Source organism: Dendronephthya gigantea, unplaced genomic scaffold (assembly GCF_004324835.1).
Source record: "Dendronephthya gigantea isolate DGI-Jeju-01 unplaced genomic scaffold, DenGig_1.0 000012F, whole genome shotgun sequence".
Lineage (NCBI taxonomy): Eukaryota > Metazoa > Cnidaria > Anthozoa > Malacalcyonacea > Nephtheidae > Dendronephthya > Dendronephthya gigantea.
Window position 1 is genome coordinate 1,045,397 of NW_021163022.1, and position 27,982 is coordinate 1,073,378.

At 36.7% G+C, this 27,982-nt stretch overlaps 1 protein-coding gene across 4 annotated transcripts; it reads right to left on the minus strand.

Annotated features, from left to right (window-relative positions):
* Positions 1 to 579: 579 nt before the first annotated feature.
* Positions 580 to 27,963, minus strand: LOC114518825. 4 transcript variants are annotated; one of them, XM_028538825.1, is made up of 13 exons: positions 27,816 to 27,963; positions 26,563 to 26,819; positions 25,702 to 26,192; positions 24,983 to 25,435; positions 24,397 to 24,727; positions 23,932 to 24,099; positions 4,962 to 5,192; positions 3,878 to 4,371; positions 3,568 to 3,704; positions 3,296 to 3,431; positions 1,717 to 2,036; positions 1,343 to 1,593; positions 580 to 839 (listed from the first exon to the last, which is right to left on the minus strand). In XM_028538825.1, exons 2-13 carry the CDS (start codon positions 26,810 to 26,812, stop codon positions 640 to 642), a joined length of 3,462 nt encoding a protein of 1,153 aa, XP_028394626.1. In that variant the 5' UTR covers positions 26,813 to 26,819; positions 27,816 to 27,963; the 3' UTR covers positions 580 to 639. The 4 variants fall into 4 exon arrangements, with proteins under 4 accessions (XP_028394626.1, XP_028394625.1, XP_028394623.1 ...); XM_028538824.1 differs by having other exon boundaries at positions 26,563 to 27,342; XM_028538822.1 differs by lacking the exons at positions 23,932 to 24,099; positions 24,397 to 24,727; positions 24,983 to 25,435; ... (1 more) ...; positions 26,563 to 26,819; positions 27,816 to 27,963 and adding exons at positions 5,292 to 5,459; positions 5,658 to 5,991; positions 6,228 to 6,680; ... (1 more) ...; positions 7,483 to 7,739; positions 8,718 to 9,226.
* Positions 27,964 to 27,982: the final 19 nt, after the last annotated feature.

Sequence of the window (27,982 nt, forward strand, 5' to 3'; positions counted from 1 at the left end):
AGCAACCAAATATGCTCTAAAATGAAAGATATTAGTTTTAGGAAGCCATTTTTAGCATTTTAGGAGAGTTTTTGAACAGTTGAAAAAGTCGTCAAAATTTACCAAAATGGTAAGGGGTAATCCTTACCATTTTTGTCAAAATTGACGACATTTTCAATGTTCCAAAAAGCAACCAAATATGCTCTAAAATGAAAGATATTAGTCTTAGGAAGCCATTTTTAGCATTTTAAGACAGTTTTTGAACAGTTGTAAAAGTCGTGAAAATTTACCAAAATGGTAAGGGGTTAGCCTTACCATTTTGGTCAATTTTGACGACTTTTTGAATTGAACTTTCAATTGAAAATTTGAAAAAGAAACAGTGCTATTGTCAAAAAGTTTGAACATTTGAAAAAGTTGAAAAAATTTGGGAAATATAAAATTTTAGAAAAAGAAACAGTAATATTGTAAAAAGTTTAAAGATTTGAAGATTGGAAAAAACATTTGAAAAAATTTTGAAGTTGGATTCGAATACCAACTTATTTATTTTACAATGACAAAACAAATTACAAAATTTAGTAAAAGAAATTTAATTTTACTTGTCTCATTTTAATAAGGACTTGGTTTATGATGTTTAAAAAAACTATGTAGTTCAGAGTTTTTTCAGTTATCTTCTGCATACTGTTCCAGTGATTCCTTTATGTGAGGAAATACATCATGAACTGCATCTTTTCCATAAATGCAATCAAGATGCCCGTAATCAGGAATTGTTATCCTGGAGTAGTTTTGGTGCGGATGAGCTTCTTTAACGAGGTTTAATGTAGTTAGTGTACTTTCAGGCAGGTAACAGCTGTTCTTTTCACCTAGAGTGCAATACAAAAGACCTGGTACATTACAAACGGGAAAATCATTTATTACAAGTTTCATAATGTAAGTTATCTTTGTCAATTGCACGTGTGTGTATGTTCAACAATTTTTTATGACAATTTTTAAATACGATTGTATTATATAAGAAAATTTAGATGATTTCGTTTGGTCCACAAAAACGTTTTTTTTCATAATTTTATACGTACCCATAAAGAGCACTGAATAATTTCATTTTCTTTATGGTGAATATTAACTGATTATTGAACGTGCGTGAGGTCTGCAATTTTGGTCTTAAATGTAGTTTTTCTCTGTGGCGTTGAAACAATAAGAAGTCAGTTGAGAAGCGTTGTTTTTTTGTTCTCAGTGCATTCAGCATATGTGACACACAACGTTTAAAACAAGGCTAAATTTTGTGCTAGGTTTGTACTTAATTTTCATTACAATTGATGAAGCATTATCTACTACAAATTTAAAACGACATTAATCCTAAATAACTTACCTACGATGAAGCGTATTGGAAAATTGAGACGATTAATATGTTCCTTGTATAGTGGCGACTTTAAACCTTTGTCACTGTCGGGCAGATAAATGTCTTCTCCCGAAGAAGATACCAACTTTTGCCATCTCATTGTCAACGCCAATTGAGCACTAACCAAAGTTGTTACGTAGCCAAAGAACTCGTGCAAAGTACCATGTGTCAACTCTGTCAGATTCGCGTGCTCCCATAGCAAACCATAAATAAATGTGATTCTATCAAAAATACAACATTTTATCTCACTTACACCGCGACTTGCGACCTTGATGGCATTCCTCTGAACCCTCACATCCCAAAAAAGTTCGTTTTCCCCCTCGATCGCAACCCATATTACCTACCTATGACAAACACGGCTTTGACAACGTTCACTCCTTGGCAGGACAAGATGATTAACAACTGCCCCCGAGAAACCATTAAATATTCGACCAAAGAACGACGCATGCGCACTTGTATCAACGGTCAAACCATTCAACCCGATAAAGTGAGCAAATCCTGGCAAACGCAAACTAGACTTGTATGAATTGAATGGTGCTGGTATGGGATTTGCTGCCACCTGACTAGCGACGACATTTCTAACTTTGCCTTCCAAAGCACCTGAGAGAAGAGACGCAAAAAGAACGAGAGATCCTGCACAGTGTGCTACAATTTGGACAGTTTTCTACAAGAAATTAACAAGGGTTAATTAGAAGAGAGAGAAATAAATATGATTTGCGACGGTTGATTTTTGTTATATTTGTATCGAGTAATGTTCTGTTATATATTACATAATAACTCTGTATTGAAGAAAACAATTCTACTTAGCTCTCCACTTATGCTTTTTTGTGCTCAAATGTTTTTGTTACGAGAAAAAATGCAATGCTACTTAGTTGTCAACTATTTTGAGGTATTTTGAACCCAATTTTGAAATTTCAAAAAGTTGACGAAAATGAGGATTTTTCCTTTGGTCTCCCCTTACCGATTTACCTAAAATTTTGAAATTCACCAAAGTGTGATTTTATGTGTTCAAATTTTTTTAATTCGTGAAAGAATGCAATTCTACTTAGTTCTCGACCATTTCGAGGTATTTTGAATCGAATTTAGAAATTTCAAAAAATTGATGAAAATCAGGATATTTCTTTGGTCCCCCGTTACCGATTTGCCTAAAATTTTGAAATTCACGAAAGTATGATTTTTTGTGTTCAAATGTTTTTGTTACGTGAAAGAATGCAATGCTAGTCAGTTGTCAACTATTTCGAGGTATTTTGAACCCAATTTTGAAATTTCAAAAAATTGATGAAAATCAGGATTTTTCCTTTGGTCCCCGGTTGCCGATTTGCCTAAAATTTTGAAATTCACCAAAGTATGATTTTTTGTGCTCAAATGTTTTTGTTACGTGAAAGAATGCAATGCTAGTTAGTTGTCAACTATTTCGAGGTATTTTGAACCCAATTTTGAAATTTCAAAAAATTGACGAAAATGAAGATTTTTCCTTTGGTCCCCGGTTGCCGATTTGCCTAAAATTTTGAAATTCACCAAATTATGATTTTTTGTGTTCAAATGTTTTTGCTTTGTGAAAGAATGCAATGCTACTTAGTTCTCAACCATCTCGAGGTATTTTGAATCGAATTTTGAAATTTCAAAAAATTGATGAAAATCAGAATATTTCTTTGGTCCCCCCCTTATCGATTTGCCTAAAATTTTGAAATTCACCAAAGTAATATTTTTTGTGTTCAAATGTTTTTGCTTATGAAAGAATGCTATTCTAGTTAGTTCTCAACCATTTCGAGGTATTTTGAATCGAATTTTGAAATTTCAAAAAATAGGAATATTTGTTGTAGAAATTTTTTAATGTTTTGCCTAAAAAGAAAATAGTTAAGTAATTAAGCTCCCTCTTATAATGTCTACTGGACGAACTTGGTCTTCCGCACACTCCATTACCTTCTTAGTAATTTCCAGTACTTTATCAATAGCCGCCGGATAATCATATGCTGCACAGTCATCTAGAGTGTATCTCTTTTCGACCATTAATGGAAGGTTACATGAAGTACGCCAGTCGACCAACCAAACGTCATATCTAATAAATATTATTAACACAATTTAATATGTTGCCCATATGCAATGTGTATTATGTATGATATAATATTTTATAACATCAATCCAAACACAGAAGAAACTGCAAGTGACATCGTTTTTTTTAAAAAGATACTTGCCCAAATTGCAGTAAATATTCCAAAAGATTTGTGTCAATGCTATCCAATGAAAATATTTCACTGCTCACGCCTGCCCCATGAAACATAACGACCGGTCCTTTCGAGCCTCCTTGGTAACGAGTCACAAGAATCTGAAACTAAAATACAAAGCAACTTTCATTGATGATTAGTGAGTAAAGAAACTTGCATGACGTTCATAAATATTTCTCGTGTGAAATTGTTGAAACTCCGGATCGAAAGCGATCATCATCTGATGAACTTTAGGCTTTCAATTAAGTTACAATTAATATTTAGCGATCGTTTATAGTACCTCATCTTTTGTCATAACTTCGTAAACAACAGGTGTACACCCTTTCAGTTTCAGAGATCTTTTCTGTCTTGGGGGTTGATCCTCGTCATCATAATCGATATTATGTGCCCGAACCCCAGGTCCATATACATCCCATAGCGTCCTTGCAAAAAACTTTCCAAATTTCGAAAGCCAATATGCTTTCTCACGAACACTTTGAGTGTGGGTGATCTCCATTGTTGCCAGCTGCTTTGCAAAATTTGGAATGGTAATATACAGTTTTGCGGTACCAATAATCTCACCAGAGAAATTCGCTCCCCTGTAAACTTTAACAAAGAGAACAGTGGTGTCATGAAGACCAATATTCCAAAAATGATTTTTGTGAATATGCTTGACACCATCGAAGGAGTAGGTGGTAGTGCTGCTCTGGTCATTCAAAATCATTTTGTAGATCATTTGTTTCGACGGACTTTTTTTCGTGTCGTTTTCAGCTGGACTGAAAAGTTGGAAGCGACCTAGCAAAGAGAAAAACCACAGCCTTTATATCAGCGTGTGACGGCCTTTACAAAATCGATCATAACAATCTCTTAAATCGACCATATCAATCTCTAAAATCAATCATATCAATTATATTATATCCCTTTTGACTTTTGCCTAAAAGTGTTCTATCCCAAAAATGTATAACTTTGCGCAAACCTCTCACCCTTCAGATGCATTGTTGACAAAATTATATGAGCTTGCCATGCTATTTTTGTGCCATTTCTGCTGGGAAATTTAGACCCATAACGAGCATTTTGACTCAAAATCTCTCTGTGCCCCGGTTGTGATATACTCACCATCAAGAAGTAAGTACAGCATATTCCTAATGGAAACGATTGGTCCTTTTTTTCAAAAGGGGAGGGGGGGCTGGCTAAAACCATTATGACCTTCAATATTATCATAATAATTATGACCTTCAGTGTTATATTTGGCAGTTTTCGTTTGAATTGAAGAGAATCATAACTTTTCATGATGATTTGAAATAAAAATTCCTTTCTTATATGACCAAATTTAATCAAGTTTTGCTTTAGGGGGTGGCAAATGACGCCAAAAAAAAAATTCTAACCTTCTGAAACTGATAGCGGCGATGATGAAAGAGCTGGACACGTGACTGTCCCACTGATCTCAGCAGTATGATCTGGATCAAATTTTATCATCGCCTCAACATCATTCGACTCAATTGTCAAAGTAAATTCACACGATGTTTTTTCATCTTGGTTTTTATTTTCTTGAAACTCCCCTACCATTTTCTCGGTGAAGCAAATTCCTGGCTTTTGTTGAACGAACTCATTTTCACCTAAAATGATGTTCCATGAGAAGTATTAATGAAAAGGGAAAAAATGGCTTTGGTTTTTTATTCTGGTCAGATTACATCAAAATGTTTATTACAACTCACCAAGATGTTTAAAATTATAATTGATGTGCCATCTTTCTCTCTTAGCTAGGAGTCGCATACACCGTTCAGCGACACACGAAATAGTCAAGGTTGGGTTAACTCCCACAGAGGTTGGAATAACAGCACCATCTACTACATACAGACCTTCTAAGACTTCCTTTGAGTCACCTAAATCAAGCAATTTCATCAACTAAGAACAAAGATGACGAAGTAATGCAGAAAAAATAACAAGGAAATCAATAATGACAATCTGAACAGCGGAAAAACAGAATCAGACTCCGTTTAACAGAGAGAAACTACCATAAAGTAACAAGAATTTGAACATAAACAATTTGCATCATTGGGTGACATTTAAATCAAACTTACCATCAAATACCTGTCCAGCATGATTGACCACACCAGTTTGACCAGATTCTGCCATGGGACACCCGCCCAATGGGTGAACAGTGATGATACTTTTTCCAAGCTGTTCGCTCCATAAGGGACTTCTTAAAAACTTACCACCCAATTCTTTTGCAACTTTCTTGGTCCCTTCATTGGCAATCTTGAAGTTCGCTTCATTACCAACATCTTTGTAAGTGACACTAATGTCATCCGTCCTAGAATGGTAGTTGATTTTGCCACGAGCATCATCGTGACTCATGCAAAGAAATGCCAAGGACCTGTCCATAGCTCCATGATTGATGCCGAATCCGGCCACCTGGAAAATGTTTTATTTAGGTTTCAAAAGTGTTAGGTATTCAAAGTGTTATTCAAAACGTTATACGGCTTTAAATGGAAGTTTCAAAAACTCATGATTAGTCACACTGACACATTTTTCCTATCTGAATTTTTAACTGAGCTATTTACCATTCGCAAGAAGAGATTCGAGAAAAAAATTAGTATATATATATATGTAATTGACAATTCTTTTGTCAATTAACCTTGACAAATTACCTTTGCAGCCACGGTAAGGCCGAAAGAATATATACCAGCTATGGAAGAAGGTGGTGTCCCATCTTCAATGATAAAATTATCCTCCAGCTTTCCTCCTTTCTTTCTCAAATCCATCACGGTTGTGATACAGGGGCCTGGAGCTACTTTCTTGTTTGGACCAATCAGATCTTTTGTTTCAACACCAATGGAATTTGTCTCCTTTGCTCCATCGTAGCTGAACGCAGGTATGTCGCCGTTGGTTGAGAATCGTGTCCCGATCGCGTGTGAAATATTTAAACCACGTTCTTTTGAACGAAGCAAGACTTTAGTGGATCCCAGTGCCCCAGCTCCTAGGATCACATGATTCGCCCGGATGATTTCCTCAGCCACTTCAAAGCTTCCTTTCACCAATCGTTTGTAATGAACTAACCATTCGTTCGAGTTTGATTCGCGCGCAATCGACATCACCTCTATCTATAAAAATAAGATTGATGAATCACGTTCGATTCCAACTTCCAACGATGCGAAACTGGGTCTAGTTTCTGAACAGGTAGTGATTTACCAGAAACCTTCTCAGTCACTGAGTCTTTTCCAAGAGAAAAAAATGTTTTAATGTGTCAGTTATGAATAAATTGAAATTAACCAAATGATTAAATACATTCAAACGATCCTAGGCCTGCTGTCTTACGTTAAGTAATGCGAACACATACGGTACCTTTGTATAAATCTCAGCTCCGTACGCTTTAGCTTCAGCGATGTAATTCATATTCAATGTATTCTTTGCTCCGACATTACATCCGCCACAACAATTTCCACACGCAGTACATTTAGGCTGTGGGACTCCGACGTGATTCTTTTCTTTATCCTCAAACGTCACATAAATTGGCGTCTTATAAAAATGCTTGTGCAGGTCTTCAATATCAAACGCCGCAAATCCTTCTTGCATGCGTTCAATTTTAGCCAATTGGGGATAGGAATCCGGGTAGGGTGTAGGTTTGAGCATATCAACCACGTGCGTTCGGTCAGTTTTCATCAAGGTTTCAACATCATTGATTAATTCCACTGGCCAGTGTGGTTCTTGGTACACTGCAGGCTCAGCATCGAGAGCAACATTTGCATTGATGAGAGAACCACCACCGAGCCCGCAACCTTGCAGGACGCTTACGTGATCACCCACGTATACTTCATACAAGCCGTATGGTTTGCCTGAAAAAAATTGGGGGTTTTAAAGACCACAAACGTTGCATGCAAATACACAAATTGAGACAGTATTTACCTGAATGAAACTTGTGACTTCCAAAATGCATGTGCAAATCACGTTCTGCATGCAAAAAGGTCTCGGGAAACTCGCCAGGTGACCACTCTTTGCCTTTCTCTAACAAGCAGACTGATTTACCAGCGCTTGCAGCCCGACACGCTGCGATAGAACCTCCATATCCTGAGCCTACGACCACCACGTCATAATGAGGTTTTATTTCAGCGACAGGTGAAGAAAGTCGAGGAAATTTCGTCTTTGAGGGATCCATGCTTGCACTAAAATGTAATTAAATTTTTCCCTGAAAGCAATTTTCTGTGGGAATTGGGATAACTATATTCTAATGACAAAATATTTTAAAAAAGTCAATGCTGTATTAGCTGCAGGCAGCTAAGGCAAAGCATCGCGAAGCTCAACTGAACATGCTAGTCTAGTTTGAATACAGAAGTAATGCATGCAGAAGTAATTACAAAAAATACAGAAGTAATTCAAGTCGGGGGTTTTGGAGACAAGATTTAGAGCTACTTATGTGCTTTAAATTAAGAATGACAGGACGTCTGAATTTCTTTCTAATTTAAAATGACCGGATGTGTGAACTTTTTAAACGAGTTCCTGATCTTTTGCGTGCACCAGATCAGGAGATTTTCCTGCGTTTCCATCTTCTTGGAAAATAAGCGGGTCCATGCAAGGAAAAGCTCTTTCCCCCTAATGTATAACTATGCTATAGGCTGGATTTTCTTACAGCGGATATGCCACAATCCATGCCGAGAAATTATGGAATTTCTTGAAACAGGAATATAAAATTGTTAGTTGTTGTTTACAAAACCCTTTGGCAAAGTGATAAATGCCATTCAGAGCATAATTAAAAGCTAAAACACAACGAATTCGTAGATCCATTAAGCATCTTCATTGGCATTTAGTTTCTCATAATGAGACGTATCACTTATTAGAGAGTCAGAATAATTGTATGTGTGGCACAGATCTATTACGAAACGAAACAGTAACAAAAATGCCTCTTGTGTGGAGTTGTTGTACTTACAAATATATACATATTAGGACTATTAATTTCATTATTTGCAAAATTTTTAGATTTCATTTAATTCTACGTACAATCTATATGGATAAAGTTGATCGTTTCAGGCAGGGGCCTGGAATTCTTTTTTTCCATTAAGTCTTAAAGAGTCCATTTTTAATTTCAAACTAAGACATCCTGGGCCTAAGATTAAAACAACGTTAACTTTTCTTTATATACTTACCTTAAATTTACACAATTGACTCTTGACAGCTTCTCTTGGATATATTCTGATTCCGAAAGCTATATCGAGTGACTATCGCTTTCAAAAACTAGTAATGCGTCAGCACTATAAACAAGTAAGTTGTTTGGAAGTTGGTGTAACTCTTAGGGCAGCTGAGTTTTGCGGAACATGAATGAATGTACTTGAAATAATTTGCATTCTATATAAACGCACATTGTTTGTTTATGAATACCTTTTGTATAGTTGTGCGTCATTTGAGATATAAAAAGCTAATTACGTCCTTAAGATATTACGCACTATTAGAGACTGAAAATGTGTAATTCATTGTGTATATCAGTTGTTTTTGTGACAAACGTATCAAGACCATACAATTCAGCACGGAAATCATACCCCGTTTAACACAACAGCACGCAACATGGAGGCGCTGAATACCAAACCCCCTCCGATGTTGTTGCAAAATTCTTCCGATGTTGTTGCAAAATTCTTCCGATGTTGTTGCAAAATTCTCCCGATGTTGTTGCAAAATTCTCCGATGTTGTTGCAAAATTCTCCCGATGTTGTTGCGAAATTCTCCGATGTTGTTGCAAAATTCTCCCGATGTTGTTGCAAAATTCTCCCGATGTTGTTGCGAAATTCTCCGATGTTGTTGCAAAATTCTCCCGATGTTGTTGCAAAATTCTTCCGATGTTGGTGCAAAATTCTCCGATGTTGTTGCAAAATTCTTCCGCCGGATGTTGTTCCATCGGGACTCAGCTTTTGACTTTAGTCATTGTGTGTTCTTATTAGAGCACGGTTTCATATCTCTACTAGAGTCTATAGCGAGGTTTACCATAACAACTTTATTGTCTGATTTAACATCTAGGTACACCATCCTCCGGGTTTACTTATCGACAATGGTGTCGATTAATTATATTGATTATCTTCTAAAATACGTACTAGATATGATTCCATTAAAATAATTAATACTGGATTCGATTACCAACCGAAATTTACTTGCCTTATTAAAAAGAACTTGGTTTATAGAGTTTAAAATACGAAGCATAGTCAACTCAGAACAGACGATTCGTATTGGCCAATTCTGTAACTCACCATAGTTTAAAGATATTGTCCTCTTTTTCTAAATACTAAAGTTACTGAACAACTTACCAGCGATAAATCGTATTGGCAGATTAAGACGATTAATGTGTTTCTAGTGGCGACTTTAAACCTTTGTCACTGTCGGGCAGATAAATGTTTTCTCCCGAGGAAGATCTACATATATCTACACTACAATGGCCACGGGGCTCGAGGCAGGCAAGACTTGAAACAGGAAATCAGATTACCCTTACTTTTTGACAAACTGTGGCTGCGCTAACTCTGATGGAGATTGACTTTATAAGTTAATTTATTACATTATTATTAACGTGCATGCCAATAGAGGAAGGGAAGTGTCAATAAAAAAAGCATGAGGTTGTACATTTTGGAGAGGAGAGAGAGAATTTGAGATTTTGTGTTGTGAATTGAGATTTGTGAGTGTTGTAAATACTGATTTGGAGGAGAGTTTACGACACTCTTATACTATGTTCACAAACACTTCTCACGTCTCGAACTTATCTTACACTAATATAATAAAACACTGCATGTTGTGTTGAAACTTGAAAGGTCTGTGTTATTATACCATGATATCCTAAACTCTCCTACTATCATATGATTATGTTCGTTACTCCTTTTTGGTCTGGCTTAGATCTGCTTTCATGTTTTCGGCACGTGCATTGATAAAGTTAAAAAAAATAATTGAAAAATAAATTACTAAGGTTTAAAATCGGAATCGCATTGGCAGATTTTAATGTAAAAATATTCTTTTCAAAATCTATAATCAATATCGTTGTTATTAAGGTGTTTTGAACATAAAATTAAGCTCGGTAATTTATTCTGCACACCCCTAGATCCGCCACTGAGTATAACCAAGTGTCCGAGTATATTCGAAACTAATGGCTAAAACTATTAATGGAGAAATGATTTCAAGTGAATAAGTTCATGTGTTAAAAAAAGGATCTGGAGCATTGTTCATCTGTGTCTATGGAATCACGGAACTATACAAACGGACTGGATGGATGCCCTATTTTTAAATTTTAACCGTCTTTCATGTAAATTTGTTTTCATTTCAGTATTCAGATCGGTTGTTGTTGATTGCACACATGCAAAAAGAAATATTCTGGATCTACATGTATCACCACCGTGAAATCTTTATTCCTTGCCAAGTGAAAAGGGACTAGCCTTCATGCAATTTATTCATGTTAAAATCAATTTTCGAATGGAAAACCAACTGTAAACGCGCGGTTCCGAGAACAAACGGACACTGTTTTACGTGTTTATTTCTGTATTCAAATCGGTCATTGTTGGCTGCACACAAGCACATAGAAATATTCCAGATCAATCACATCAGCCATTGTGACATGTTCCAACACGACACTTACGATTAAGTGGAAACGACCAGAGGTTGACATGTCTCACAGACGCTGAATTGAAACTATTCAGAATACAATAATTATATCACTCGATTCTCACCTGGTTGAAAACCAGGAATATTACTGTAGAAACTGTATTTCCTTAGATGTCAGACGACCAGAAACCATTTATCAAAAATGCAATTTCCTTAGTTTTGTGTCCCCCATAGACATGCATAGGGCGCACAGTACAGGAATTTTTTTTAATACTTCAGGAACAGGATGCCTTTCGGCGAGGCAAGAAGCACGTCACGTTTCTCACCCTTTGCGCCAGCTGTGGTCCGCGTCCGTTAATAGGGAGGTTAAGATCTACTTCCACTACCAGTACCGATACAAAAATACATGACGTATTACTGTTTGGCAGCGCGGAAACTTTAAAGCGTTAAGATTGTGACTTCCGTAAGAAGTAAATAAACACGGCGGAGTATAGCGGCTATATTCACATCAAAAACTTTAATCACAATCCTTAAGTCTCAACAAACAAAGCAGAAACATTACACAACTAAAAACTAAATAATATTATTAGAAAAAACTGCAGGAAATGCAATAATACAGTAAATATAATTCGGTACTTCGCCTACCTATCCACTTCCATTTTCAGCCCCAAAACGGTACTCGCGACTTCCGGTGTTATCACATTTTGGACGATTGTTACGTCTGCGCATGCGCGTGACTGAATATTGGTATTGGTACTCGTAGCGGAAGTCGATCTTAACCTCCCTAATATAAATCTACCTCCCCCCGGATGCAACCGATACTTTCCCGGCTTAGAAGAAATTGTCGTATTGTTGGAATTCTGATCGTTTATTCAGAAGCATTGTTGAACTGCAGGTCAAAGCACTTATGGATCATCTACGCCCAGAAAAAAGCTAGGGAAAAGTCTATGTCTTAGCCTTAGGCTACACGAAAGAAAGAATTTAGTTGCCTTTTATATTCATTAAACTAGATAGAATAACTAACAAAATGAAACCAAAGTGTCCACTGATACTGAAAAAATCTGGCAGGTATATTTATATGAAATTGTAATGTCAGTACCTGATGAACACTGACACCTTTATCAAACTATTCTTTTTTAACAGTAATATGCTGAACTTGGCAAATTACGAATTTCTTTTACCTTTTATCGACAGCATTTTTTAATTTACCCAACAAGAACATTCCCTTATAGGGCACCCAAATCAAAGAAAACAGCATTAAAAGTTTTTAAAAAAAACTACAAAGCAAAGCCTTTGAAAGAATAGTTTACAAGTCGTTGATAACAAATATTCGCCTCAAGCTTTTTTAAAATTTGGCTTATTTGTTTATTTTTATTAAACAATACAGTCAACTGCAGAGTGATTATTTGAAAATCTTTAGTCAAGAGGAACCGGAGTACCCGTTAAACCTTCTCATGCACAAAAACATTAAACACACGATTCCCGTACGGCACATCACTGCTGAAACAATGACATTTGTCATTACATTCATATAATATCTTTTTCAGAGTTAACTTGGGCTGCATGACAGATTTCGTCTAGGAAGACTAGCATGGCAGCAACAGAGATCGTGAACATAAGAAAATAAGATGCCATATGCCAGTACAAATATCATCAAATTAAATAATCACAATTACCGTCCAGTTTTCCTGCGGTCGTAGTTGACAACATAAATAAAGACAAAATTTGATCTGACAAAACGGACTAAAAAGAATATTTATTTAATAAAGTTAAAATATAATCTCAGCGCATCATGCGCTGGTTCTAGAAGGAAGCCCCTTCACAGTAGGTGCAGGAGGTAAGATAAGGATTTAACAAGCTCGCATCCTTTTGTCGCTAAGGAATCTTCAGCATCACTTTATAGCCAATCGGATTGTCTCTTCGTTCTCATTGATATTCAACTATCTTGTCTTAATCTTGAGATTTAGCCAAATGATACGGATGAGGTGGTGATATTGAAAGAACATTTTGAAGTCTTGAAGAACATTTATTCCACGTTTTAAGTCACGTATCTGGCGAATGTGGTCGTTCTTTTATAAGCACCAAGATGAGAAAGTATTGCATTTTAATTTGGCTGTATCACGTCTTTCAAAATCAGTAAAGTGCTCATCAACAACTCGTCAAGTGAAATTAGTCTAAAGACGAAGCTTTCCCATGCTTTAATTGAAGAACATGAAGTTTATCGCGACAAAGAACAGTGTTCCGGGAATTGAACCCAGTAACCGTGTGTACAAGTCAGCTTCCATTAGACCATTATGTTTTCTATTCTGAGGGCGTTTACGTCAGACATTAAAATCTATATACTGCGTTGTGAAAATATTCTAAACCGTTATCGAGTATAACGAGACATACCAATTATGCGGATATAAATTGTCAACAGAAATGTTTAGCTTTCATGCAATTTTACTCGTGAAAAGTTTAATTTTCGTATGGAAAACCAACCGTAAACACAGTTCCGAACACACGGACACTGTTTTTTTACGAGGGAAACCAGAGTGCCTGGAGAAAAACCCTCACCGAAAGCCGGAATTAAACACAAAGTACACAAGTTTGAGATTTTATTAAAACAAAGTCATGTATTACAACAAAGTGTGTGTGCGTGTTAGAGATATTGAAATCAAGAGAGAGGAGACGGACAATTTTGGTCCTATTTTTAAAATACTTCACTAGACATGCATGTATTACAAAGCGTGTGTATTTCTTTACATAGTAAATCATTAATATACAAAGACTAAACTATTATATCTAAAACCGGTTACAAAGTAGGTGCGTTTAAGATATTATAGAACAGTGCAGGTTAAATGGTAATTTGGCATACTTTAGTATAAATTGTTCATGTCTTTTTACAGTGTGCTATTGTGTTTGAGTAATGTTTAAGACTGATCAGTAAAACATGCATTAATGTGAGTAAGTGTCTAAGTTATCATGTATTTTTTTTGTTCTATTATAGACTTATAACCCACTAACTCTGGTAGAGAGCTGAATAAAGCTTATGAGATCGATGAACTAATATAGTAATTCATACTGAAAATGCCTGAGTTCAGAGCGCTTAGATTCAAGTTACGTTCGTCCAAAAACTAAAATTATTCTGCTGACAAATCATAGGCAGTGTTCCTAATAGTTTCGTTTTAAGCTCTCGAACTGTGCACACATATTTCAAGGATCGGAACTTAAACGGAAGGAACTTAAAAATACTTCATGAGCCCTTATAGAAACAGCATGAAGGCATACACAATTGTCCTTGAAAACTTCATTGCACATTTCAGAGCTGAGGCATATATAGCCAGAGCATGCTGCCCTTGTAGAAACAAGGTTTGGAAAAAATACCACAAGGAATTGACTTTATATTTTTGAGGCTGAGGCATATAGCCAAAGCAACAAACTGTCGAAACCAAGTGCAGCATCAAGTGTAATTTTTTTTTTGAAAAAATTCAGTCAACATTTTTTGAACCATGCAAGGGATATTCCCAAAGCAAGCTGCGCTTATAGAAACAGCACCAAGAGTACAATTTTTTTTCAGAGAAACTGGACTAATACTTTCAAAGCCAAGGCATATAGCCAAAGCAAGCTGCTCTTATAGAAACAGCAATGAAAATAACACTGCATCGTTATTAGATATCCCAAGATGCTAACACTTTGAACCACATAGCAAAATCAAGCAGTACAGACAAAAAGTGGCGCCTTACTTTTCATAAGCACTGCTCGACGAAGCTAAATGATTGGAAATCTCACAGAGACCTTGGAAAAATAATAAAGTGACAATGCCACTGCCAATGTTTGTCTCGTAATTGGTTTCTATAACTATAGTAGAGATAAGGCATATATCGTTTCAAGATAACAGCATGCACCCCCCCCCACCCATTCCTTATTTTCTTCAAGTAAATTCAAATTCATTAATTGAGAGCATGTGTGTGTTAACTTTGATTGCATAAATTCATGTATTTCAGAATAGCAAGACAGTATAAGACATGCCGTAGAATCAATGTTTCTGGCTTGAATATTAACTGTAGTCTGTAGCCTTATAAGTGAATGCAAGAGATAAGAGAGATATAAACTAGAAGCCATTATATAGGCCATGGTTTGCATTAATGTATTTACTCGTGTGCGTGTCTATTTTATGTGCCGCTACAAGATCATAAGGTATAGTGCATGATGTTTTGTATCTGTTCATATTTTGATATAAATCATGTTTTTTCATAAATACATACACAATATTATATGTTCAATTACAAAATATAGTAAGGCAAGATATAATCGTATATTTACAATGTTTGCTGAGAAATCAAAAACGTATTTACATATACAAATAATTTTACAACCAGACCGAATAATGACCCTATAGTTATCATTTTACAATGTTAATTCCGAAAGCCGCAATTGACCGGATTTCAAGAGCCGAAGATGATTTCAATCAGGACAAGATAGAAGTAAGAAATAGAAGAAAGAACCTATGGGATTATGTCTGCCATTTGTGGCTATGGTTTGTGTAGTGTGCATGGCTTTTAGCCATTCTTATGTGAAATATGCATATAACATGATAAATCAATATATGTTTTTAGTTTTAACAGGCAAATTATCAACCTAAACCTTAGCGCAGCCCTAAGCACAAGCGAGCAGTCCTAAGCGCGCAAAACCGATTCAAATATTTAACCGAATTTAAGAAACGTTTGCTCACATGCATCATGCATTAGCTATGTTCCTGGTGGCCAGAACTTAGTTAACTGAACGTAAAACTTTATTTAACTTAAGTTCGTTAACTAAATTAGTTAACTTCGTTAAGTTAATTATGCACAGACTAACCCCTGCATGCACATTTTTTGACCACCAGGCTACTCTAACCTGTAACGATGCCCGGGCATCGCTGAACGTTGCTTTTTGGCGTCGATTTGGCGTATATTAGGCGTCGAGTTGGCCTACATTAGGCGTAGATTTGCCGTCGAAGTTGCCTACATTAGGCGTAGATTTGTTGTCGAGTTGGCCTACATTAGGCGTAGATTTGCCGTCGAGGTTGCCTACATTATAGGCGTGGATTTGGCTATTACTTATCAACCTGAAATAAGATTACAGAAATAAGCAAACTACATTCTTCATTGAGAAACACGCGTAAAATCGGGATTGTAAAAACAACAACATCTATAAAAACCCCTCTGGGATTTCAAATATTTCCTTTTTTGCTATTATTAATAATCATATTCAATTATCATGCAGCCGTTGTCGTTTTTGACCAGAATCATAAACTCCCCATTGTTCGGTTTATCTAAAAATGTTCGATTTCTTAATACTCACGTTTTATTATGAACAGGTTTTGTCGTCGTTTCAAATGGCTTGACCCGCTAAATCGCTACCTGCAATAAAACCAAAGTAATGCTTGTTATAGACAGCGATTTTAAGGATTTACCTTCGATGAAGGGAGCTCAAATATCGCCGGAGAAAACGTGCGGTGATTATTCAGTTGAGAGAACGCATGATGCCTGATGAGGCGTTTCAAGTTTTCCCATCCTATATTTTGAATAAAATAGACCCAAAATTACCTGTTCATTCCAGAAACAAGCGCTGAAGAGCAGCTTTGGACTTGCTTTCTCTTTAAATGCGAGTCATCTCGGGGAATTTCAGCTATGGGTTTTTTTGTCCAGCCCACTTCTATATTCGGTTTGGGAGTTTTAGCTTTTAAACTCCACCTGGAAGAATAAAAGGCAATGTTAATTTACTGGTTTGGTCTTTATAACTCAATTCAAAGGTAATTGCTTGCGATTGGAGCAAAGGTTAGCGGCTCACACAAGATTTAGCGTACATTACCTTTCTCATATCATCAACAAGTCCCAAGAAAATGCGTAGACGTGCTTTCTCTTCAAAGGCGAGTTATCTTGTGTCAAACGCGAGTCGTCTCAGGCTATTTCTGTTACGGTAACGGACTTTTTGCCCACTTCACTTCATTCAGTTTGGTTTTAAGCTCTCAAACTCCACCTGAAAGAATAAAAGGCACCGGCCATTAGTTCACTACTTAGGTCTTTAGAACTCAATTCAAACGTAATTTACGGTGGTTAGAGGGAAGGTTAGCGGCTCAACGGTAAGATTTGACGTATATTACCTTTCTCATATCATCAATACCCCCCAGAAAAAGCCTAGACTTGCTTTCTTTTCAAAGGCGAGTTATCTTGAGCCAGTTCAGCCACAATTCATCGGTCGTCAATCTCTTGTTCACAAATTTCATCGTTTAACTTCGCCAAAATTCTGCATGAAAAGAATAAAAGCTACGTTAGTGCTATACAAGTTTGTATTTGAAGCTGAACACAACACGAGAGAGGCATTACAAGACGTGAACTAAAGACAACCTCAGCCCAAAAGCTCACGATGAAACAAGCTGATAAAACACGCAAAGGGAAAGGCATATTACCTGGTATTACACCAACGACAGTCTGTCAGAGATAGTAAACTTCTATTAAACTTTTCTTCTGCTGAAGACGATAGAAATCTGATAGCAATTTCTGTTGAAATTTTCTTGCCATGGAGGAGACTCATTTTTATTCTTCGAAGACCAGCGTTGAAGTGATGTTTCAAACTAGAATCAAAAGCACATATTCATTTCACCCGCTCCTCGTGTCTGCAAAATAAAGTCATCCTATTGGATGAACACTCCCGACCTGACAGCTCAACAACGCTTCTGATTGGACGTTTATAGTAATTTAAATAATATGATTAATTCTCTTCTCCTGAGCCTGAACATCAGAAATGAAAGGAAAGAGTTAATCATATTATTCAAATTACTATGCTCGTCCAATCAGAAGCAATGTTGAGCTGTCAGGCCGGGAGTGTTCAGCCAATAGGATGACTTTATTTTGCAACACGAGGATAAATATCTAGCTTTGATTCAACGTTGCCACATCACAACATGGATAACACGGAGTCGAAGTTCCGGAGCCGGAGTTTCGGAGCCGGAGTCCCGGAGTCAAAATTACGGAGTCAAAATTACGGAATCTGACGTAATAATATTGGAACACGGAGTCAAAAATTATGGAAAACACGTAGTCTGCCAAAAACATGGAAAACACGTAGTATAAATGTTTGGAAAACACGGAGTCAACGTAAATTATACATATATTCATAAATGAAGGATCGCTCATAAGTCTATACTAATTTTTTATACCACAGTAATAGTATAAAAGAAAGAATACACAATGACAAAAGATTATAGCTACAATGCCTCTTGCTCAAAGTCATAGAATTATTGTTGTAGCTATAACTACATTACGTGTCCTTATATCAACTTAAATCACACCAAAACTGCCACATCCAATTTCCTCTTTTTCTACAATATCCTCCCTTTTAAATTGAGGAATATTATTTATATTTAAGGATAAGTTTTTCGGTCGTTTATTTACCATTTGCGGAATAGCAAAAACGTTACGCGAATTTGACGCCATGTTGTTTAAAACACGCTATCAAATTTGCATAATTCACGTTGAGTCATTGACAACTGAGCTTGGCAGACTTCCAAACATTTATACTCCGTGTTTTCCATATTTTTAACAAACTCCGTGTTTTCCATAATTTGTAACCCCGTGTTTTGCAATATTATGACGTCAGACTCCGTAATTTTGACTCCGGGACTCCAATTCCGAAACTCCGGCTCCGGAACTCCGACTCCGTGTTATCCATGTTACCTATTTTTAATTTGAAATGACCGTATGTATTCTATTTTTTTATGCTGCGTGCACCTGATCTGGACACTTTCCTGCGCTTCCATTTTCTTGGAAGATAAGCGAGGTCATGCCAATCGAGAAATAATGCACAACGTATGACCGTGCTACAGGCTGGGTTTTCTTATAGTGGATTTGCCGGGAAATTATGCAATTTTTTGAAACATGCAGGTCATATAAAATTGTGAATTGTTAGAGCATAATTAAAAGTTGAAACACAACGAATTCGTAAATCCATTAAGCATCAGTTCATTGTTATTTAGTTTTGCAACATATAATGGGACGTATCACTTATTAGATAAATTAGAGTAATTCAATTGTATGATGTATTGTGGCACATATAACTTTGACGAAACGAAACAGAAGCAATGATGCCTCATGCATGCGTGGAGTTGTTGTATATAAATATATATTAGGATTCCGATTCCGAAAGCTATGTTGAGTGACTATCGCTTTCAAAAACCCAATAATGCGTCAGTATTGATAAACAGTAAGTTGTTTGGAAGCTGGTGTAACTTACGTCCTTAAGATATCACGCACTATAAAAGACTGAAAATGTCGAATTCATTGTGTATATCAGTTGTTTTTGTGACAAACGTATCAAGACTATTCAATTCTTGCACTTGTTTAAAACAATTTTTTTTCCTAAAAGCAATTTTCTGTGGGAATTGGGATTAAACATTCTAATGACAAAATATTCTAAGAAAGTTCATGCTGTATTAGCTGCAGATCTCATCGCGAAAATTAACAAAACATGCAGGGGCCGTTTAGCTTAAGCGGTGTTTAAGTTAAAAATAGAAAGCAAGTCTATCGTTTTACTCACAAGAAAAATAAATGTTTTCAACCTTAATATAAAGATACTGTTTAGAACTACATGCATATTCAGTGCATAATATTCAAGTTGACTCATTTAAGAGGGATGTAAGATTGTTATTTAATTTTGACATATCTGCCGTTTAAGTTACAACCGGGCTTGAGAACTTCTAATCTAGACCAGAAACCAAGTTTTAAACAAGTTTTACTGAGCTAGAGCTTTCTTTAAAAGAAAGCTTATAAAAAATCGTTTTATTGAATCGTTTAAAATATGAAAGTAAAATCCGTGCTCTTCTTGAATCACCAACATATGTAAAGAGCTAAAACGAGATCCTACAGCCAATATTGGACGTAAAGTATGTTCTAAACAATCTGAACTTAGAAAATCAGGTATTTTGTCTCAAAAGCTTCATGATTACTTGAGACCTTCATGTAGTGTGTGTGTAGTCGTTTATCGCTATCATGGCCCCGACTATCATATTTAGATGTGTAGATGACACATTAAGTAGTTGGTCGCATGGTTTAGAAATTTTAAGATACAGAAGTCTAAAAGAATATAAGACGAACTGCGAGAAAGGTAAACTGGATAAGTCTGCTGTAGCTCACCATGCGTGGATGAAAAACTGAACTTGGTTTATGAAGTTTAGAAAAACTATGTAGTTCAGAGTTTTTTCAGTATTCTTCTGCATACTGTTCCAGGGATTCCTTTATTTGAGGAAATACATCATGAACTGCATCTTTTCCATAAATGCAATCAAGATGCCCGTAATCAGGAATTGTTATCCTGGAGTAGTTTTGGTGAGGATGAGCTTCTTTAACGAGGTTTAATGTAGTTAGTGTACTTTCAGGTAGGTAACAGCTGTTCTTTTCACCTAGAGTGCAATAAAGTGACATTAAAATAACAGAAAACCCCAACATTTTAACCCCATATTTGATTAATTGCAACTTTTTGTGTGCCAATCTCTAAACAACTTTGCTTTCGCATTTTAGCTGCAACTTTTGTCATCCAACAAACGAGGTGAAAATATTCACCAAAATAAAACCGTCTGTGAATTGGCCAATTCTGTAACTCACCATCGTTAAAAGATATTGCCCTTACCAGCAATAAAGCGTATTGGCAGATTAAGACGATTAATGTGTTTCTTGTATAGTGGCGACTTTAAACCTTTGTCACTGTCTGGCAGATAAATGTCTTCTCCCGAAGAAGATACCAACTTTTGCCATCTCATTGTCAACGCAAGTTGAGCACTAACCAAAGTTGTTACGTAGCCAAAGAACTCGTGCAAGGTTCCATGTGTCAATTCTGTCAGATTCGCGTGCTCCCATAGCAAACCATAAATAAATGTTATTCTTTCAGAAAAAGATAAAATTTGGTTATGGCAAATAATTCAAAATTAAGCTTAGCAATATTACGATAATAGCCGGGAACAATCATTGTACGACATCATGCAAAAAGCTTGTACAAGTATCCTACAACGTACAAAACATTTGTTGAGCAATTGCTACGAACAATTACCTACGAACAATTACCTATACGTTACGATTAGATAATGTTACAGGTCATATATACTTTAATATTGACATTCTAAAACTAAAAAGATAATCAGCGTATAAGATATAACAGAACCTACCTGTGGCAAACAAGACTTTGACAACGTTCACTCCTTGGCAGGACAAGATGATTAACAACTGCCCCTGAGAAACCATTAAATATTCGACCAAAGAACGACGCATGCGCACTTGTATCAACGGTCAAACCATTCAACCCGATGGCGTAAGCAAATTCTGGCAAACGCAAACTAGACTTGTATGAATTGAATGGTGCTGGTATGGGATTTGCTGCCACCTGACTAGCAACGACATTTCTAACTTTGCCTTCCAAAGCACCTGAGAGAAGAGACGCAAAGAGAACGAGAGATCCTGCACAGTGTGCTACAATTTGGACAGTTTTCTACAAGAAATAACCAGTATAGAATTAAGTTTAAACTTAAATCCCTTATATATCAATTATCAATAATGGTGTCGTTTCAACAGGAACAGGGGTTTGTTTGCTCGACTGTTTTTTCAGCTATCAGGTCTGTTAAAAAATTGGTCATAGCACAAAATGTAATCATGGCAGAATGATTGTTATAAATTATTTTAGCACGATTTTTCGCCACCTATTTTATTCACCTTATTGGTAATGTCCAGTACTTTATCAATAACCGCTGGATAATCATATGCTGCACAGTCGTCCAGTGTGTATTTTCTTTCAACCATTAGTGGAAGGTTACATGAAGTACGCCAGTCAACCAACCAAATATCATACCTGCATACAAATACAACTTAATTAGCTCACAAAGTCAAGAAGGCGAGGCCTATGATATGTCGATTACCTGAAATATTTCACTGATTAATGTTTGAATCCCTATAGAGGAACTAAAATATTGAAAATCACTTGCCCATATTGCAGTAAATATTCCAAAAGATTTGTGTCAATGCTATCCAATGAAAATATTTCACTGCTCACGCCTGCCCCATGAAACATAACGACCGGTCCTTTCGAGCCTCCCTGGTAACGAGTCACAAGAATCTGAAACTAAAATACAAAGCAACTTTCATTGATGATTAGTGAGTAAAGAAACTTGCAAGACGTTCATAAATATTTCTCGTGTGAAATTGTTGAAACTCCGGATCGAAAGCCATCATCATCTGATGAACTTTAGGCTTTCAATTAAGTTACAATTAATACTTAGCGATCGTGTATAACACCTCATCTTGTGTCATAACTTCGTAAACAACAGGTGTACACCCTCTCAGTTTTAGAGATCTTTTCTGTCTTGGGGGTTGATCCTCGTCATCATAATCGATATTATGTGCCCGAACCCCAGGTCCATATACATCCCATAGCGTCCTTGCAAAAAACTTTCCAAATTTCGAAAGCCAATATGCTTTCTCACGAATACTTTGAGTGTGGGTGATCTCAAGAGTTTCCAGTTGCTTTGCAAAATTTGGAATGGTAATATACAGTTTTGCGGTACCAATAATCTCACCAGAGAAATTCGCTCCCCTGTAAACTTTAACAAAGAGAACAGTGGTGTCATGAAGACCAATATCCCAAAAATGATTTTTGTGAATATGCTTGACACCATCGAAGGAGTAGGTGGTAGTGCTGCTCTGGTCATTCAAAATCATTTTGTAGATCATTTGTTTCGACGGACTTTTTTTCGTGTCGTTCTCAGCTGGGCTGAAAAGTTGGAAGCGACCTAGTAAAGAAAACCCAAGTTATTTTAGCCTAGCACTGAATTTATGGGCTGAAATAACTGAGTTATAATCGTCGTTAACGCCATCACTGGTTTCCAGACATAGAACGTTTTTAACAAACGAGATAACATATGCCTTGTTTACGCAAGATAGAGCCGGTGAAATTTTGAATCTTGGGTAATTAAAATGATATAGTCTCTGCGTAAAAATAATTGGAAACTCGATTCGTAACAGAAAAATAATTTTAACATAAATTTACTTTCATATAAGCTTTTCCCTGTCTTGCTTGTTTAGTTTATTCAATAATCGTAAACATTTTTATCACATTGTCAATTTCCTGCATGGCCGCCGTAACGAGTAATCAAATCAATTGAAACATTCAGATCCGGTTAAAAATCTTATAAAATATGAAAGATGCTTTAAACTAACCAAATACTAAAACCGTACACCATACAGTTGCAAGGCCTTTGAGATTGACTAATCAACTGGTACAAAATAATATGGTATAAGTTATATATTTTTCTAACCTTCTGAAACTGATAACGGCGATGATGAAAGAGCTGGACACGTGACTGTCCCACTGATCTTAGCAGTATGATTTGGATCAAATTCTATCATCGCCTCGACATCATTCGACTCAATTGTCAAAGTAAATTCACACAATGTTTCTTCATCTTGGTCTTCAGCCCGAATAAATTTCCCAACCATTTTCTCAGTGAAGCAAATTCCTGGTTTTTGTTGAGAGAACTCATTCCCACCTGATGTAAACGTAATAAATACATTGGACACAGGACTCGAAATACACTGGACTCACGACTCGAAATAGTCTTTCTCGCTAAATTATTTGGTGTATGGATATCACATTAGCCGGCACGCGCAGGCGCTCAGGTTGGCGATCTGTCTTAAGGAATAATATGGTTGGATTTTTCACCGGAAATAAAAAAAACAAACGGTAACATTCTTATCCTAATTTTTGTTCTTCGGTCTCATTCCAACTCACCAAGATGTTTAAAATTATAATTGATGTGCCATCCTTCTCTCTTAGCTAGGAGTCGCATACACCGTTCAGCGACACACGAAATAGTCAAGGTTGGGTTAACTCCCACAGAGGTTGGAATAACAGCACCATCTACTACATACAGACCTTCTAAGACTTCCTTTGAGTCACCTACACAGAAAGATAGAGAACTAGAATAAACTGCGAATGTCATTATCGCTCCGACATTGTTTATTAAAGTTTAAAAAACAATGCATAATATTACGTGATATGACGAGAAATAAATGACAACGCACGTCGGAAGTTCGTCATATTGGTATAATCGTAAAAACAATTCCATAATTATACTATGGTCTGATAAAAAGCCGCATTTTAAGTTGTAGCCGCTTTTACTGTAAGGCAGGTGAAAACCATCTACATAAACAAAAGGGTGAACTGTTTTTTTCTTACATCCTAGAACCAACTTACCTTTAAATACCTGTCCAGCATGATTGACCACACCAGTTTCACCAGACTCCGCCATACGACACCCGCCTAATGGATGAACAGTGATGATACTTTTTCCAAGATATTTGCTCCATGAAGGATTTTCCACAAACGTACCCCCCAACTTTTCCGCGACTTTCCTAACAGCTGCATTGACAACATTGAAGTTTGGTTCATCTTCAACGTCTTCATAACTGATGCTGATGTCATCTGTTTTCGAATGGTAGTTGACTTTACCACGGGCGCCGTCACGACACATCCCAAGAAATGTCATTGAGTTGTCCATGGCCTCACAAGTGATATCAATCCCGTGCTGGAAAAGTATTAAAATGACACTGTGTAATTTTTAGCCTTTTGTTCAGTCAACTTGTTTGAATCGAAATTAAGATTGTCCAGGCGAGATCAGGGAAACTTCACGCATTCATAAAGAAGGTTAAAAACTAGAACATTGAGATATTCTTTACTACCAGTACCAGTGAATGTCTTTACGCAATATTTACGAAAATAATCTATCATAAAGAAGATATTTTATAATAATAAAAAATCAAAATGTGATCTTTCCAATTACCTTAGCAGCTGCGGTGAGAACAATAGAATAAACACTACCCACTGATGAAGGCGGCGTAAAATCTTCAATAACAAAACCAGCCTCCTTTTTTCCACTTCGTCTTCTCAAATCAATCACAGTCGTGTTGCTAGGGCCTGGAGCTACTTTCTTGTTTGGACCAATCAGATCTTTTGTTTTAACACCAATGGAATTTGTCTCCTTTGCTCCATCGTAGCTGAACGCAGGCATATCGCCGTTTGTTGATAATCGAGTTCCAATCGCGTGTGAAATATTTAAACCACGTTCTTTTGAACGAAGCAAGACTTTAGTGGATCCCAGTGCCCCAGCTCCTAGGATCACATGATTCGCCCCGATGATTTCCTCAGCCACTTCAAAGCTTCCTTTCACCAATCGTTTGTAATGAACTAACCATTCGTTCGAGTTTGATTCGCGCGCAATCGACATCACCTCTATCTGTTAGAATTACATTGAGAATTGAGAATTGAGAAAAAGAGAATGAACATAAGTGTTACGTTATCAAATGTGACTGACGATATCTCTGAAGAAGCTCCGACTTTCTCCCTGGTTATCGTCGTCGTTTGTCTAACTAAAGACACATGTTGCATCGTTAACTACATGCGCTGTTTACCAGTTTACCACCAAATTGAACCTGGACAACGATTAAATTCGCTCAAATAATCCTGGTGTCATACGTTCAGTAATACGAACAAATACGGTACCTTTGTATAAATCTCAGCTCCGTACGCTTTAGCTTCAGCGATGTAATTCATATTCAATGTATTCTTTGCTCCGACATTACATCCGCCACAACAATTTCCACACGCAGTACATTTAGGCTGTGGGACTCCGACGTGATTCTTTTCTTTATCCTCAAATGTCACATAAATTGGTGTTTTATAAAAATGCTTGTGCAGGTCTTCAATATCAAACACCGCAAATCCCTCTTGCATGCGTTCAATTTTAGCCAATTGGGGATAGGAATCCGGGTAGGGTGTAGGTTTGAGCATGTCAACCACGTGTGTTCGGTCAGTTTTCATCAAGGTTTCAACATCATTGATAAATTCCACTGGCCAGTGTGGTTTTTGGTACACTGCAGGCTCAGCATCGAGAGCAACATTTGCATTGATGAGAGAACCACCACCGAGCCCACAACCTTGCAGGACGCTTACGTGATCACCCACGTATACTTCATACAAGCCGTATGGTTTGCCTGAAATGAATTTAAAGAATGACTGGAAAATTAATATAGTGATGAATAACATAAATTGTAACTGGTGATAAATCCAACGCTGTTTCTTCCCCAAATGGCCCATCACAGTTCATGGTGGGATAAAACGAATTTCATCTTTAATTAAAGAACATACGAGCTAATTTTCTAAATGTCCTTCCAAGACTAAACCCCGGAAAAGAATCAGTGACCACATGTATGCGGATTCTCGCGATGGAAATCTTTAATTGTCACAATTGTCAGTCTAAAAACCCCAGCCGGGTTCCTTCCATCTAGTTTATAGAAAGAATCCGTCTGATACTGCTATCGAATGAGGATATATCTGATTATTAATTTTAATTTAGCAATTTACCTGAATGAAACTTGTGACTTCCAAAATGCATGTGCAAATCACGTTCTGCATGCAAGAATGTCTCGGGAAACTCGCCAGGTGACCACTCTTTGCCTTTTTCTAACAAGCAGACTGATTTACCAGCGCTTGCAGCCCGACACGCTGCGATAGAACCTCCATATCCTGAGCCCACGACCACCACGTCATAATGAGGTTTTATTCCAGCGGCAGGTGAAGAAAGTCGAGGAAATTTCGTCTTTGAGGGATCCATGCTTGCACTACATAAAATGCAATTATATTTTTCCCTGAAATCAATTTTCTGTGGGAATTGGGATAACTATATTCTAATGACAAAATATTTTAAGAAAGTCAATGCTGTATTAGCTTCAGATTTAATAAGGCAAAGCATCGCGAAGTTCAACTGAGCATGCTAGTCTAGTTTGAATACAGAAGTAATGCGTGCAGAAGTAATGACAAAAAATACAGAAGTAATTCAAGTCGGGGGTTTTGGAGACAAGATTTAGGGCTACTTATGTGCTTTAAATTCAGAATGACCGGACGTCTGAATTTCTTGATGCCTTAGTTTTCATTTGAAATGACCGGATGTGTGAACTTTTTAAACGAGTTCCTGATTTTTTGATGCTGCGTGCACCTGATCAGGAGATTTGCGTTTCCATCTTCTTGGAAAATAAGCGGGTCCATGCAAGCAAAAGCTCTTTCCCCCTAATGCATGGCAATGCTATAGGCTGGATTTTCTTACAGCGGATATGCCACAATCCATGCCGAGAAATTATGGAATTTCTTGAAACAGGAATATAAAATTGTTAGTTGTTGTTTACAAAACCCTTTGGCAAAGTGATCAATGCCATTCAGAGCATAATTAAAAGCTAAAACACAACGAATTCGTAGATCCATTAAGCATCTTCATTGGCATTTAGTTTCTCATAATGAGACGTATCACTTATTAGAGAGTCAGAATAATTGTATGTGTGGCGCAGATCTATTACGAAACGAAACAGTAACAAAGATGCCTCTTGTGTGGAGTTGTTGTACTTACAAATATATACATATTAGGACAGTTAATTTCATTATTTGCAAAATTTTTAGATTTCATTTAATTCTACGTATAATCTATATGGATAAAGTTGATCGTTTCAGGCAGGGGCCTGGTATTCTTTTTTTCCATTAAGTCTTAAAGAGTCCATTTTTAATTTCAAACTAAGACATTCCGGGCCTAAGATTAAAACAACGTTAACTTTTCTTTATATACTTACCTTGACCCTTGACAGCTTCTCTTGGATATATTCTGATTCCGAAAGCTATATCGAGTAACTATCGCTTTCAAAAACCCAAAAATGCGTCAGTATTATAAACAGTAAGTTGTTTGGAAGTTGGTGTAACTTTTAGGGCAGCTGAGTTTTGCGGAACCTGAATGAATGTA